The following is a 13,718-nucleotide window of genomic DNA, read 5'->3' as shown; positions in this document are numbered from 1 at the left end:
CCGCTGCACGGAAAAAATTGACTGCTTCCGTGAGCACCTCTGGGCGGCACGGCGACGGTGGAGAAACAACCGATGGCTAAGAGAAAGATATTCGATGATTAGGGCTTTAGGCGAGCAGATTGTCTCCAACCAAGAACTACTTGGCGAATTATGCTGGACGGAGGTTTCGTCTGGACTCCGATGCGACAGAGATGGCAATAAATTTAAAAAATGGAGTAATTGCCACATGTGCCAGAGAAAGCATACCCCCTTCTCTCAAGTCGTTCTGTTAGAAAGCTCTATCATCGGCTTAGGTGTGTCTATCATACGTGAGGGAACAGAGACCTATGTTACTGGTTTGGACCTGCTGAATGCAGATCCAAAGAGGCCAAACCTAATTCTTGGGTATCGTCTGCCAGGGCAATCCGTGACAATCAATCTCTATGGTGAGCAACTAATAGGATTTGAGGTCATTGTGGGCGAAGCTGGAATCCATGCAATACGTCCGATTTTCAACGAGAACATTCCCACCAGCTGGATAGGCCTACCAAAGGGTAACGGGATCGGCATGACCACCAAACTGGTCCTTGAGCGAGACATCAAAGCTATTTCGGGAAAATTCGATGTAAGTCACGTATATACCCCAGCCGAATGTGTAGCATAGGGTAACCTTGAGTTAGTATTGCAAGATGATTGGTCTATCCATAGCATAGAACCCAGGTACGAAGAGACTTTCAATATTGTTTATCATCTAGAAATATCACAGTTTGTGACCACTTGGTTCCCAGTCAGTAACTACCACCACAGTAATACTATTAAGGCCTAAAAGATAGACTTTGATAGTGCTACATAGTTATAAGAATAGCCAACTGCTCATGCGGTCTCTACCCTTGGGTATTTCAATGAACTGATTCATTTGGCTTAGGATATTGGGATTTGATACGATTCTTCTACATGATCTTTCGAGGTGAGTCTTTAGATGTCTTTTCAGATGTCTTTTGAGGTCTCTTTTCGAATGTGCACATTATTGTTAGTCAGTCATGTCCGCACCGATGAGAAAACAGCGGAGTTTGTCAATTTATTTAGAGAAATACATATCTGTCATCCATACCATACCTTGCTGTACACGTTGATTTCTGCCACAAAATCCAGTAGGTAAATGAACTTCAATTGTTGAATTAAGCATACATATTAGAGACAACAATAAGAAAGACGGTATCAGACAGAAATCCTATATTTCTAAGACTTCCGGCGTAATGAAGCGAGCCGTTCTTCTTCAACGTTCTCTACGCTACCCCCTTCAATCATCATAGGTGGCCGCACATAGAACTCCTCCCAATTCGAGGGTACTTCCAGAATATCGAACCACCACACGTAAGAGTGTAAGGTGATATACATCCATCCAACCATTTCGAGTTCATCGTCTGTCTCACCATCATGCCACTCCGGATGTATCTTATATTCCCTTTCCTGAGGGGTCAAATTACCCCACGGCATAGACAAAATCTTGACAACAGGGCCGCAATGGGAATCCTTGAAAAGCTCAAGCGACTCTAGACAGAAATCGTCTACAAAGAGGCAAAAGTTATACCGTGTACCGAGAAAGTACTGTGGGCCCAGCCCATGGTTATCATCAGATAGAAGGGTTTCGAGTACTTCAGGGCTAGCGACGATCTGAGATAGTTGGTCTGTAACCCATGCGTTGAAGTCGTCCCGAATATCGTGGGACGTAGCTCCATTGAACTTCTCGATATCGTCATTGATAACCAGCTGATGACGCGACAGAAGATCCATTCTCTGGTTGAATTCAAGGCTCCTTTCGATATCTTCTCTTAGGTGTTGAAGTAAGCGATTCCACGCGCTCTCGTCCTTATAAGAACAGCGGTAAATAGAGAAACCCCAGGGTAAACCGCGCTTTTTACGAAACGTATTGGAGAGGGAAGCATCGATGTCCTTGTAATCCTCAAGCATATTGTACGTCTGCTGATCTTGTGCTTTGTTAGTGATCCTACGGACGCTGGTTGGAGAGCTCCGTGGTAGACAGCGCGGGGGTAAGCCCGTGGATATATGTCTGAAGATAGGATGCCGAAGCAACATGTCTCAGGGTTGAGATCCGATATACAGGACAAAATGCCTTCAATTCAGGAATTGTAGAAAAGGAGACTTTGGTGTTCGAGCCAAAAGGGGGTTTGTAGGATTTGCAGACAGAGCGATTGGCTTAACGATAGTTAGGTATCATGAACCTGATGCGGCAACTTGGGATAAACGAGCTAATCCTGCAGTGCATCCTGCAGTGCTCTGAAATTAAGCGAGACACAATATAGTTAGTTGAAATCCACTTAGCCTTAGCCTGCCAAGGGTTCTTTGGAAACCTCCATACACCCGGACCGGTACGGCCCGAATCGGATCTTCGTGCTTCTCCACTAGTCAGTCTCTGTCTCAGCCTAATTTGCGCTAGAGTGAGAATTTCGAGTATCAGGTGATGGCTACTTCTGCCTCATAGTTCTAGCGGTATGGTTAGTCCGTGCGGAAATTAGTTTCCTGCAAATGGAGTGGGCTGGGGTCCTAAACGGATATGCGTGCCAGAGCTTGAGTGCTTTTCACGAGGCTTGGCGTCAAAGTACTGTCAATTGACTCAAATTCGGTCAGTCACCGGAACCCTTGGAAGTGGAAAAAGGAAAAAGCATAGATTAGAACCCGTCGTCACATTGCTCATTTCATATTTTCCTTCTCTTCTCGGTCAACTCAAGTGTCTGTGACCGAAGGGCTACAATGATCATATTCCTGTGTCTTGCGTGGGCTGCATGGGTGCTGTTCGTCAACGGCCAACAATTTGATGGCTATGAAATGCCATATGATGATCTGGGTCTAAGCGATGCTTGCTTCGACGCAGTTAACACCACAGTATCGTCATGTCCTGCATGGGTTGCCGGGTATACCGGAGTTGAGTCTGTATCCCAATATGGTACTCAGAGGAATAATTGGGCTCGGTTTTGCTGACACTTGTAAGAGATTCGAGCTTTGATATTGTTCCAAGCGAACAACTTAGGGTCCTGTGTGAAAGTACATGTCGCTCTGATCTTGCTAGTCTGCGGCAAGCAATTCAAACTGCATGCACTGAAGCAACGGATGTGATGGTTCCAGGTGGTTCGATTGCATATCCTGGTGAGATACTCGCTGTCGAAAGCTTTTCTCCCCAATTGCCATGCTAAACCACAATCAGCCACATTCATGACCGATCGCTACCTCTATTCCACCAGTCTATCTTGCCTAACTGATCCGTTAGTCAAACAGAATCACGAAAACAGTATATTTGCTAACATCTACAATATAGTCGCTGGTTGGGTAAGAAATGGGTCTGAATATACTTCGGCACAAAATTGTTCTCCGTGTGAGCTTGGACTTCAAAATTCAACTCGAGTCACCATTTGGCTACAGTGACGAAAGCGCAGAGGCATTTTTCTCCCTAACTTCAAGCTGCAGTGCTACTGGGTATACTTTCGCGAGTCCCACCACGTATGCGCTCAATGCGACGTCTACATCCGCCACCATACCGACTTGTTTAACATCATCATACTCTGTCCAAGCAAATGACACATGCGTGACAATTTCTGCAGCTAACAAGGTCTCAACCGACAACCTAATTTCTGAAAATGCTCTCGATGTTGCCTGTAACGGGATATCTGAAAGAAAAACACTGTCTCCCAGAGACCTGCACAACATATCAATTGGAATTTGCCGATACATGTGACTCGCTAGTAAGCGATCTCAACATAATATTTGCTCAATTATTGGCCTGGAACCCGAATACTAACACAGGATGCTCAAACTTGGCATCCTGGAGAGGCTGGTATCTTTGTGTCAGGTAAGGGGGTCTGTCCAAATTCGGCGTGCTCTTGATTTCTCAGTACTGATTTGAACGTAGCTCGCCAACTGGTACAGCCATTGTGAGCGAGGGCTCCAGCACAACTACTGCTGTAGCAGAGCCTACTGATGCCCAATCTCTATCCAACGCCAATTGTGCGAAGTGGCATGAGGTGTGTGGTGAAATTCAGCCTGGACTGCTTTTAATTTTCCTAATAATTCTCTAGGTCTTATCTGGAGAGGACTGTTCGACGATCTCACTCAAGTATGCCATTTCTTTGAGTGACTTCTATTCCTCAATCCACAAATAGATTCAAACTGCACAAACCTATGGCTAGACACGTCCTACTGTGTTGAAGCAGTAGGAAATATTGCTACTTATACCGGATATGTCACCTCCACTGCAGCATACATTTTCACGAAGCCTGCCCCGACAACATACACCCCGACCCCTGCTGCCACGGCTACCCCTGAGCCCACAGCATCTGGTACTATCTAAGGGTGCGCAGTTTATAATAATGCGTTTAGTTCGACTATCGCGGATGCGGCAGCGGTGGATTCATGCGATATCTGGGCCAGCATCGCAGACGTCACCGTCGATGATCTTCTTAGCTGGAACCCGAGCTTATCAGCCAGTGACTGTGCCTTCATGCCTGGGTATAGTTACTGCATTGTTTCTGGAGAAAAAACTAGCAAGTTTTACCCCTAGTCCTGTTGCCGCTATAAACAGCCCTAACATCTTCCTAGCTTCCCAAGTTCTGCCATACAACTATTGCTTTGCCCCAAATAGTAGTCTAATTTCCTTAACCAGTGTTCAACCATCTGATTGCAATTGCTATATCCAGCTCCGCGCTGCCGATAAGAGTAGGTTTCCAGACGACATATACTGTCAACCAAAAGAAAATCAGATCAAGGTTGCTGACGTACTCGCCCTAGGTGCTTTCAACTGCACGATGTTTTGGTCTCTTTTCAACGTCTCTGTCGCCACCGTCACCTCGCTTAATCCTTGGATAGGTAGTGATTGTGACGTAGGTGTCTGGAACGTACTCTCTAGCGATGGATTCGAACAAATATGCGTCGAAAGGAACTCCTCGGCAGTTCCTACTTCTAAGACCTCAACGATATTAGCGTCTACCTCCACCATCAGCACAACCGCCACTCCGCCAGCGGAGGTCATGCCAGATGAAGCTTCCACCTGCAACAAATGGCATACTGTGGTGTCGGGCGACGGTTGCCAAGCCATTGCTGATCAAAATGACATCCTGCTGAGCGACTTCTACAAATGGAACCCGAGCGTCGGAACAAGTTGCTCATCACTGTGGCTTGTATGCGCTATCTGCGTGGGAGTTTCATTTTAATATGTGTACCCTTGCTCGTTCTGTTGCCTCCTTCTTAGTGAACGAACTACAGCGTTGGGAAGCGTGAAACCCCAGATCCTCTCCTTATCATACGGGGTGTAATAGTAAGGTATAGAGTGCCGCGTGTAGAAGGAGAAGATACGCCGACTTGAAAAAGAGAAGTTGAAATCAAATGTTATATATAGAAAAGGCTTTTATATAGAATATACCTTTTTGACAGTCTTTTTATACCCTTAAAAAAGACCATCAAAAAGACCACCAAAAAGACATCACAAGGTCGTATAAGCGGCCGACTATTCTTATTAGTATATGAGGCAGTATCCAATGAGAGAGTTATGTCCAGCGTGGCATATTAATCGCCCGTAGTTACCAGTGAAAAGGCGTTTCTAGCGCCAAAAGTGGTCATTCTCGGCATCCATTTCATAGGTCCTCATATTCGTAAACTATACAGAGGACTCTTATATATAACTGGGGAGACTTCCGTTTACCGGATATAGCCGAATCTTCTTAGCATCAGTTTTGCCTTGTCATTCAGGATCCCAGACTCATTTAAATCATCGACCTAACAACCTGGCGCTCACTTGAGCCAAAAGAAGAACCAATCAGATTCAGTTTACAAAAGAAATACGCAAGACACGAAAACATCATAGTTTTGAGATTAGGAGTTAAGAGGAGAGCACACACTATGCAAAGAGATACTTGGCTGCATGCTCAACATGGTCATCCGCAAAGGTAGCCATGGTATAATAGGAGTGGTCATAGTCGGGCTGGTAGCGAACGTTCAAGCCGGCGATGCCTGCGTCACGGGCTGCGGCTTCGAAGTTCTCTGGTAGGAGTTGGCCTTGTTTGTAGAAGTTGTCGCCGGTGCCCTGGATGTGAATTAGACGTCGTACGAGACACAAAATGGATGGAAGAAGGTGGAAATAGAAAAGCAAAAAAAGAAGAAACTCACCACATCAACCAGAATATCCAGCGGACCCCCACACCACTTCTTAATCAACTCAGTAGCATCGTGCTCCTTCCACTTATCCTGCTGATCATCGCCAAAGTAGCCCTTGAAGGCCTTCTGGCCCCAGGGGCAGTTTGTCGGGTTCGTGATCGGCGCGAACGCAGAGACGGACTTGTACTTGCCTGGGTTGCGGAGGAACTGATTGATTGATTGGTCAGATAAATGACACTCCAACAAGATATATTCTTTCTAGCTCCTATTCTATACAGCGAACTTCCGAATATGATAGGTAGTGCATAACTTACCAAAGTGAGAGCACCGTGTCCACCCATACTGTGGCCGGTGATACTAACACGACTGGCATCCAACTGGGGGAACGCAGCAAAGACGGTCTGCGGAAGCTCGTCGGTGACATAGCTATACATGTTATAGCCGGCATTGTAGGGGGCTTTAGTGGCGTCGACGTAGAACCCGGCGCCGGAGCCGAAGTCGTATGCGTCGTCCTCGCCTTGGATGTTGAGGCCGCCTAGAAAATGGATGTGTTAATTATATTTTTCTGTACATTTCTACAGGATAACTTGAATTGATGGAAAAATGGGCAATTGACGTATTAAAAGATAAGGTAGACACATACGTGGGCTAGTATCAGGGTACAGCACTGCAATTCCCTTCTTGCTCGCGCTGTGTTGGAAAAAGCCCTTCTCGGAGCAGTTCTCGGCGGTGCAGGTCAGACCGGATAGGTAGATCAGTACGGGGACCTTCTGTGTCTGGGCTTGCGGGGGCAAGAAGAGGTTGAATTTCATCTCGCATTTTGTAGTTGTGGCGGCATGGCTTAGCTTTAGGAGTTTGCCGCCGAAGGAGGCGATGGTTGCGTTTGTGGTGACGGACATTTTGAGGATGGAGGATGTGATAAGGGAAAAGGAAACAGAAAACAAAAAGCTCAGAAACCGGGAAACGTTGACGTTTTTATGGTGGGGGGTTTTTGTCCCGCATGAGGGGAAAAGGTCCACTTTGATAGGATTATTCTTCCTATTTGGGAATTTTATAGAACTACTTTGTACATATGTTGTAGAATACTCTATATATCTAGGTGAGATTTGATATTAAGACTTGCAGCTATTGCACTGGACATTGCTTAGTCTATTAATTGCACCTTAAAATATAACAGAACAGTTGGACATTGTTTAGTCTATTAACAGTTACCTCTTTGAAAGGTCGAGAATGAAGAGTCAAATCAGATTGCTGCCCACAGTGGGGGAAACGCCAAGGTATATATACATCATAAGAGAGAAATAAGAGAAACGTGACTCCAGATTCACTCCAAAAACACCGGAACCCCATAAACCACTGGCGCCGCGCCGTTGAGATACCTCAACACACACGCACCTCTCGATTGGGCAATTGCCGTGTCAAGCCCAACATCCTCCCCCCGGCTCTTTTCCTTCTTGTCCTTCTTCTCGACCAGACCCCACGCGTCAAAGGCGGTCGTGGTAAACCGGTCAATGTCCCGATCCGTGACATCCCACAGCGTAGCCACGAGCGCGGGGCTGCCTGCATGGAGATAATTCATCGGCGTGCCGTAAGGCTCATACTCGCCGGCTTCGGTCAAAGTACCGCTGCTACATCCCATGAGGAAAGTAACAGCGCATTGTGTGAGTCGCTTGACCGTGCGGCCACGGATGTACTGCGCGCCGCTGCCGTGGCCAAAGTAGAGAAATAGATCCTTCCTTTCCAGCGCGTCGCGGAATTCGTCTTCGGTTGGTTCTCTCTGCACGACTGCAGTCCAGGATTTGAATCGGGAGAGGTCTTGTTCAAATGTGGTTTGTGTTGTGCGCAGGTCGCCTGTCGGGTTGAGGATAAATGCGCCGGAATTCCGGTCCACGATGGCTCCGGAGGATGCCTTGCGGAATTGGAGGACTCGGTCCCGGAGGCACTCGAGGGATGGGACGCGACAGACAGGGTATCCTTGGAGACAGGGAAGAGATTCCCATGGGAACAGGTGGAGAGCTTTATCAAGAACTAGGATTGTATGTCTCGGCGGTCGTGCCGCAAGTTCATCGTGCGCAGCTTCGTGATAGCCTCGCAAGGCATCGAGGGTATCTACGACCATCATGTCGAAGTCAATCTCGTCGTAAGCATTGCGCTCACCCTGGAATTGTAGAATATCCACCACGAAGTAAAGAAGATCCATCAGCGTGTCTTCGGGCTCTTCTTGCTCTTCAAGATCACGAAGCCCAATGAATAAGTCCACTACATTCTGATGTAGTGTGAGCCGGGGTCCGGCGGCCTTGCCACCCTTCTGCCGAGAAGGAAGATGCTTGTCAAGGATGTTTTGGAAGGTACTCGCGAATCGGGCCAGCGCGGTAGTCTCCCGTGACAGCGGCGAGAACACACCGCGGAACCCTCCAAACCAAATGTTCTCAATGTTTTGAAGCACGCTTTCCATCCGACGATCGAGCGCTTCGCGGGTCTTCCACCATTCCTTCTTCGACAACTTGTCCGTCTGGGCCTTAGCTGCATGTGCACTTTCATTGGCGAGCTTAATGAGTTCTTGCATTTCCTCTTTTCCATCCTCAAACGTGAACTGCTCTTCGTCATCATCTTCCGAGTTTCCTCGGTGCAGGGGAAGACGCAGAAGGAACGGTGAGCGGTCTTTTTGGAGTCGTGAAACCACAAATTCGGTACGGTCTGCACTCAATGACAAAGAGAGGACATTCCAAGTTTCGGGCAGAATGTCGACGTAATCCTGTGTGAAGTTGGTGCACAGATCATTGTCCAGCTCGATAGCTGAAGGGAACGACGCTGGCCAGAGAAGAGGGTCGGCAAAATCAGCCAGCTGTCGATCGATATCAATCGCCATGCGCTCCCGAGCAAATGCGCCAACACGTCCGATCTCTAATTGAAAAAGTCAGATATACGCCAAAGCCGGAATCTTTCAAAACTTACCATTCATATTTGCGGGCGACTGAGCCAGAGTCGCTGGGATCCCGGGAGAAGTCGCATGTGATAGCATAGAGATCCGACTCATCAGGCGAGATGCCGCATGGCTATCAAGCGTTGAGCCTAGAATTGTGGCATCAGAGAAGACACTGGCAAGACAATCGCTCGCCTTAGACAGCATAACCGAAAAGTCATCACTGGCTCGTTGAGCCTTAGTGCGCGTTGTTTTGGCTGGAGCCCTTGTTCTCCTTGTCGACGGCTTTACCGGGGGTAAACTAGGCTCATCTGCCGTCTTGCTTGGTGTTTTGAGCGACGGTAGCGAGATTGTAGATTCAGGCAAGACGCAATACACAGCATGGCTAGCAAAACGGCGAATTGCATCAGCCAGCAGATGCTCGCTTTCGCCAATTTCCAGAGTGATCTTGCTTTCTCGGGCCACGGCAAATTGTCTGGCCTCTGCAAGTATTTGCGCAGATCGCTCAAAGTCACGCAGTTCCCGGAGGCAATCAGCTTGTTGTCTAAGGATGTTGCCCTTCAGTTGTAATAGAGATTTAGATTGGACTTCGGGCAGAGTTGGGTTTGGAGCTGGGGCTTTCTTTGTGGTTCTGGTAGTAGCGGAACTGGTTGCACGGGTCCTCCGAGTGGTAGTAGTCGTAGTAGGTGTTGGTGTTCGAGGTGTTGGGGTCCGCCGGCTGCTTGCTCTAACCCGTAACTTGTCCATCTTTTCTTCAATTTCTGCCATGCCTGCTGCCTCTAGATTGGTAGGCACATCGGCAGAGATGACCGTTGTGATGGTCTTATCTGCTTCAAGAAGAACACGCAGTGCCTTGTCATGTGCACCCTGCGTCTTGTACAGAGACGCAAGCGCCATTTGGAAAGACACGGTTTCAATACTTTTCTGGGTTTGTTTAGACGACTCGGCCGCTGCAGAGAGTTGATCCTGTCCCTCACTCATGTGACCACTAAGAACCCAATGGCAACCGAGTTGTGTCTGCGCCGCAAGTAGCCGTGCATTGGCATCAAGGGTCTTATCGATTTTCAGTGCTTGTTCGCCATAGTAGATAGCATCCTGGAACAAGCCATGGTGGGCAGATAATGTGGCAAGGTTCAACAAGCAAGTATGGTGGGAACCCAGATGTGGCCAGAAAGGCGCACCTTGGATGTAGCTGGCAGAGACATCCGGAGAAGACCCGTTCTGGGACAAATCAAGCTTTGCGATACCATCAGCAACAGCCTCAACATCAGGATTTCCCCCAGCAGGCAACATCTTGTCTTGTTTTCTTTGTGCGAGTCTCTCAACCTTAGCCCAAATGCGGCAATTGAGCCTTACAGACAACTTTGCGAAGTACAGAGCCTGTGTTGCTGAGCCCTGTGCGGAGAACAACCTGGACTGAACAAAGGCAGCATCTGCTACCAGTCTTTCCCATGAGATCTTCGACAGGACAGTCAAGTTGTTTAGTTCTGACTTCTGGCATTTTTCATAGAGTGAGCGGGCCGCTGAAAGAACGGCGGCGGCTTTCTCGGGCTCTCCGGTCTCCAGAAGATATTCCACCCGTGCAACTTGGTAGGAAATGGTGGCAAGAGGAGAAACCTTACTTTGAGCAAGGTACTGCTCACCACGCGATAGGAGTTCACCTGCCTTTTGGCAGTAGCCCAGACGGCAATTCTGCAGTACCAAGCGCGAAAGAATGATGATAGGGTCTGACAAATCCCCTGATTGCTGGAGCTCTGCGGCACGCAATATCAGTTCTAGGGTGCATAGTTGAGCCTTCCAAAGCCCGTGGATTTCGGTATAATCAACCAGAGCTTTCAACTGCAAGACCCAGTACTCCGTGTCATTGATACAAAGCAGCAGTGTTTTCCAGTCATGGGACTGGCGCACCAGTAAAGTCCATGATGCAAGCGTGTCATCTAGTTCGCTTGCGTCAATCTTGCCGCGGTGGAAACCGATCGTAATGCGCAATGAGTTGCTGATATGGATTGCAAATGAAGCAAGATCAAGGTCATCTCGGACTTGCAAGCCGCCATCCAAAGCCTCTGTTCCTGCATTCAACAGAGTTTCAACCAAGGACGAATCCAAGGCAGTAGGCTGCTCCAGTAGGAGCCGCAAGGCGGAAAGAATCACACGAGAATGGCGAATAGGGTAGACGTCAGGGGGATAGAGGTCAAGGAGGGAGGAAACAGCCGAGCCAAGAATCAAGCGAAACTCTTCTTCGTTTGAAGAATAGCCATGCATGTCAACAAGCAAGCTCATCTGCCACTCGAGAAGAAGACATCTCTGTTCGAATTCTAGTTCAACATTGTCATAGACGACAGAGGGGTGAGATCCCTTCCTGCGCAGCTTCATCTTCAGAAGAGCGGAAAGTACACGGCCAAGCATGAAACCAGAGCTCTTAGGATCCTGGTTAAGCGAACTTAGATTGTGTCCTCCGCTGATCTTGACGATCTGGTCCAAAGTCCCAGAAAGAATGTATTCTTCGATTGATTGCCGAAACATCTGCTCTGAGTCAATGTACATATTGCCTTCAATATACAGATGAGCCATTCGTTCGAACTTGAGGGCTGCAAATGCTGTGTTGCGTTGAGAGGGTGAGCAGCTTGAAAGCAGCTGGGTAGATTGTTTGAGAAGGGGTATGAGTTCCCGATAACCCTGTCCAGCCTCTTTTTCTTTGATGTATCGCGACCAGTACAAGTTTGAAAGCTTGACAAGTGCCATTCCTAGGTTTTCTGTTGTTTCTGTATCTTCTTCATCGGGTGATTCAATAGTTGAGAGCAGGCGATGGCAATCAGCCAGAATTGGAAGCATATCTTCCCAAGGTGGCCGCTGAGACATGATAGAAAGCTTGCCAATTGCGACAGTCGAATCAATGGCAGCTAGAATGATGCTCCTAGAAATTGAAATGCGTTTGTTGAACATTTCAATCTCCTTTTCGTCGCCATCTTCTGTTGGTTGGCGTCCAACATAGCGTCTGAGGAACCTTATGAACGCTTGTAGATATTCCCTGATCTGACCAGCAACTTCGTTTTTCTCGCTTTCAGCCTCGAAAGTTTTCGTAATAGCCTCTCCGAACCACGCAAGAGCCAGCTTCTTCAGTCTTGCAGCTTCCACCAGCAGTTCATCCAGGTCGTTTGCGCTGCCTCTTAATTGCAACCCTAGTGATTGAGTCGCCTCTGAAACAGAATCAAGGGCTCCATCCAGGAACCTTTTCGATGTCTTCAGAGCCTGGAAATGAACAGATGCAATTTTACATCGAACTGTTGCCAGCGAAAGAGACTGGGTCTTTGAGAGGGGGTTGATGGCTTGTGTGAACAGCTTCATAGATTCATCAAAACACCCCGCATCAAAAGCGAGCTGCCCAAGCAGAGTCATGAGCTTGGCAGCCTGGTTGGCGTTTTGTGTTTCCGAGGACTTCTTCTTGACTTCTGCAATGGATGTTTGTAGCCGGGTAACCGTTTTGTAGATTGAAGCAAACTCAGTTTTCTCAATACCTTTGCTCCGGTGAGAAAAACTACCAAAATAACGAAGCAAAGGATCGAATACTTCCTTGCTCTCATCACAGACATGACCGGACAGCTTCCAGCCCAAACATCGAACCTCGAGGGAAAGTAGTTGCAAGGTCAATGACGTCGTTGGCTTTAAACCGTTCGAGGGCTCATCCTTCGAGAAAGATGTCCCCGAGCAAAGCGCTAGAACTGTGTTTGATAGTAACTGGAGTTGTAGAGCAGCTTTGTCATTCGATAATTGACCCGATTTCAGGGCAGCCAGAATAACTTGAGCAGGGCTGCTCAAATCCGAGAGTTGCAGAGATGGGCAAACCTTCTGAATTGTGGAAGCTCTTCGATCTGCAGCAAATAGCCGCATAACATTCGAGTGGAAGGGAACGAGCAAGCCGTACAGCGATTTCGCATTCGAGATATGAGCGAACGTCAAGAGATCCGACATCCGTTCCTTCGAAGCTTCTTCGTCCGCCGCATCCTTCGCTTCGGCAGTCTTCTTCCCGGCCTTCCCGCCATCCAGATGTTGTTGGATTCTCCGCTTCAAAAGTCGGAGCTCTTTGTATGCCACATCGTTCAATCCCAGTGAGATGAGCTTTCCCGCTAGAACACACAGCCCCTGCTCGAGCTGCATATTCGGGAACTGGTCTTTCGTAGCGTCATTCTTAAGAGTACGTAGTGTGGACAAAGAAAGCCTTGCGCACTCTGCAGCCGAGACAATGCCCGCGTCCGGGCCATTGACAGTATCGGGGGTATTATTTTGGCGCTTCGCTGTAGATATCTTCGCGGCATCCGTGAGGGTCTTTAATGTGGCATTGAATACCTCCGTAGAAAAGACCAGCTTCTCCTGAGACGACAATGCCGCAGCGTCGTGATCGGTCAATGATTGCAGCGCCGTATCATTTGCAGGTTTCGTCTTCGTTGCGCGGGAAGTTCTCGTTCGACTCGGCGTTGTGGCTGGTTCTCTTGTGGACTTTGTGCGTTTCGTGGGTTTCTCGGGCATCTTTGGCGACCCGCGGAGGAGTGTTTGGAGGGACAACACGGTAGCGTCGGAGCATGTTGTCGTTGAGCGGAGGGCCTGTTTCACAGACTCTGTTAAAGAGCTGGCCGGTAAGACGGTGACCGCCATTTTC

General features: G+C 48.2%; 5 protein-coding genes across 5 annotated transcripts; 2 read left to right on the top strand and 3 right to left on the bottom strand.

Moving 5' to 3' along the window:
* Positions 1-226: 226 nt before the first annotated feature.
* Positions 227-638, top strand: N7537_006273 (F-box domain protein; the record flags this gene model as incomplete). The annotated part of the gene is given in 3 exon segments (XM_056897330.1): positions 227-425; positions 441-604; positions 627-638. 3 exon segments carry the CDS (start codon positions 227-229, stop codon positions 636-638), a joined length of 375 nt encoding a protein of 124 aa, XP_056753115.1.
* Positions 639-1,218: 580 nt separating this feature from the next.
* N7537_006272 (uncharacterized protein) lies at positions 1,219-1,950 on the bottom strand (the record flags this gene model as incomplete). Its single annotated transcript, XM_056897329.1, has 1 exon — positions 1,219-1,950. One exon carries the CDS (start codon positions 1,948-1,950, stop codon positions 1,219-1,221), a length of 732 nt encoding a protein of 243 aa, XP_056753114.1.
* Positions 1,951-2,751: 801 nt separating this feature from the next.
* Positions 2,752-5,201, top strand: N7537_006271 (LysM peptidoglycan-binding domain-containing protein; the record flags this gene model as incomplete). The annotated part of the gene is made up of 11 exons (XM_056897328.1): positions 2,752-2,927; positions 2,990-3,144; positions 3,203-3,260; positions 3,314-3,324; positions 3,799-3,844; positions 3,905-4,016; positions 4,071-4,125; positions 4,182-4,331; positions 4,353-4,500; positions 4,655-4,707; positions 4,780-5,201. The coding sequence occupies 11 exons, from the start codon at positions 2,752-2,754 to the stop codon at positions 5,199-5,201; spliced, it is 1,386 nt and encodes a 461-aa protein (XP_056753113.1).
* Positions 5,202-5,884: 683 nt separating this feature from the next.
* Positions 5,885-7,040, bottom strand: N7537_006270 (S-formylglutathione hydrolase; the record flags this gene model as incomplete). Its single annotated transcript, XM_056897327.1, has 4 exons — positions 5,885-6,070; positions 6,154-6,348; positions 6,456-6,676; positions 6,785-7,040. The coding sequence occupies 4 exons, from the start codon at positions 7,038-7,040 to the stop codon at positions 5,885-5,887; spliced, it is 858 nt and encodes a 285-aa protein (XP_056753112.1).
* Positions 7,041-7,465: 425 nt separating this feature from the next.
* N7537_006269 (C50 family peptidase) lies at positions 7,466-13,714 on the bottom strand (the record flags this gene model as incomplete). Its single annotated transcript, XM_056897326.1, has 2 exons — positions 7,466-9,045; positions 9,097-13,714. The coding sequence occupies 2 exons, from the start codon at positions 13,712-13,714 to the stop codon at positions 7,466-7,468; spliced, it is 6,198 nt and encodes a 2,065-aa protein (XP_056753111.1).
* Positions 13,715-13,718: the final 4 nt, after the last annotated feature.

The sequence above is a fragment of the Penicillium hordei genome (assembly GCF_028827395.1).
Source record: "Penicillium hordei strain IBT 12815 chromosome Unknown utg000003l_segment0_segment0, whole genome shotgun sequence".
Lineage (NCBI taxonomy): Eukaryota > Fungi > Ascomycota > Eurotiomycetes > Eurotiales > Aspergillaceae > Penicillium > Penicillium hordei.
Note: the sequence above shows the minus strand (reverse complement) of the source record. Positions and strands in the feature narration are given on the sequence as shown.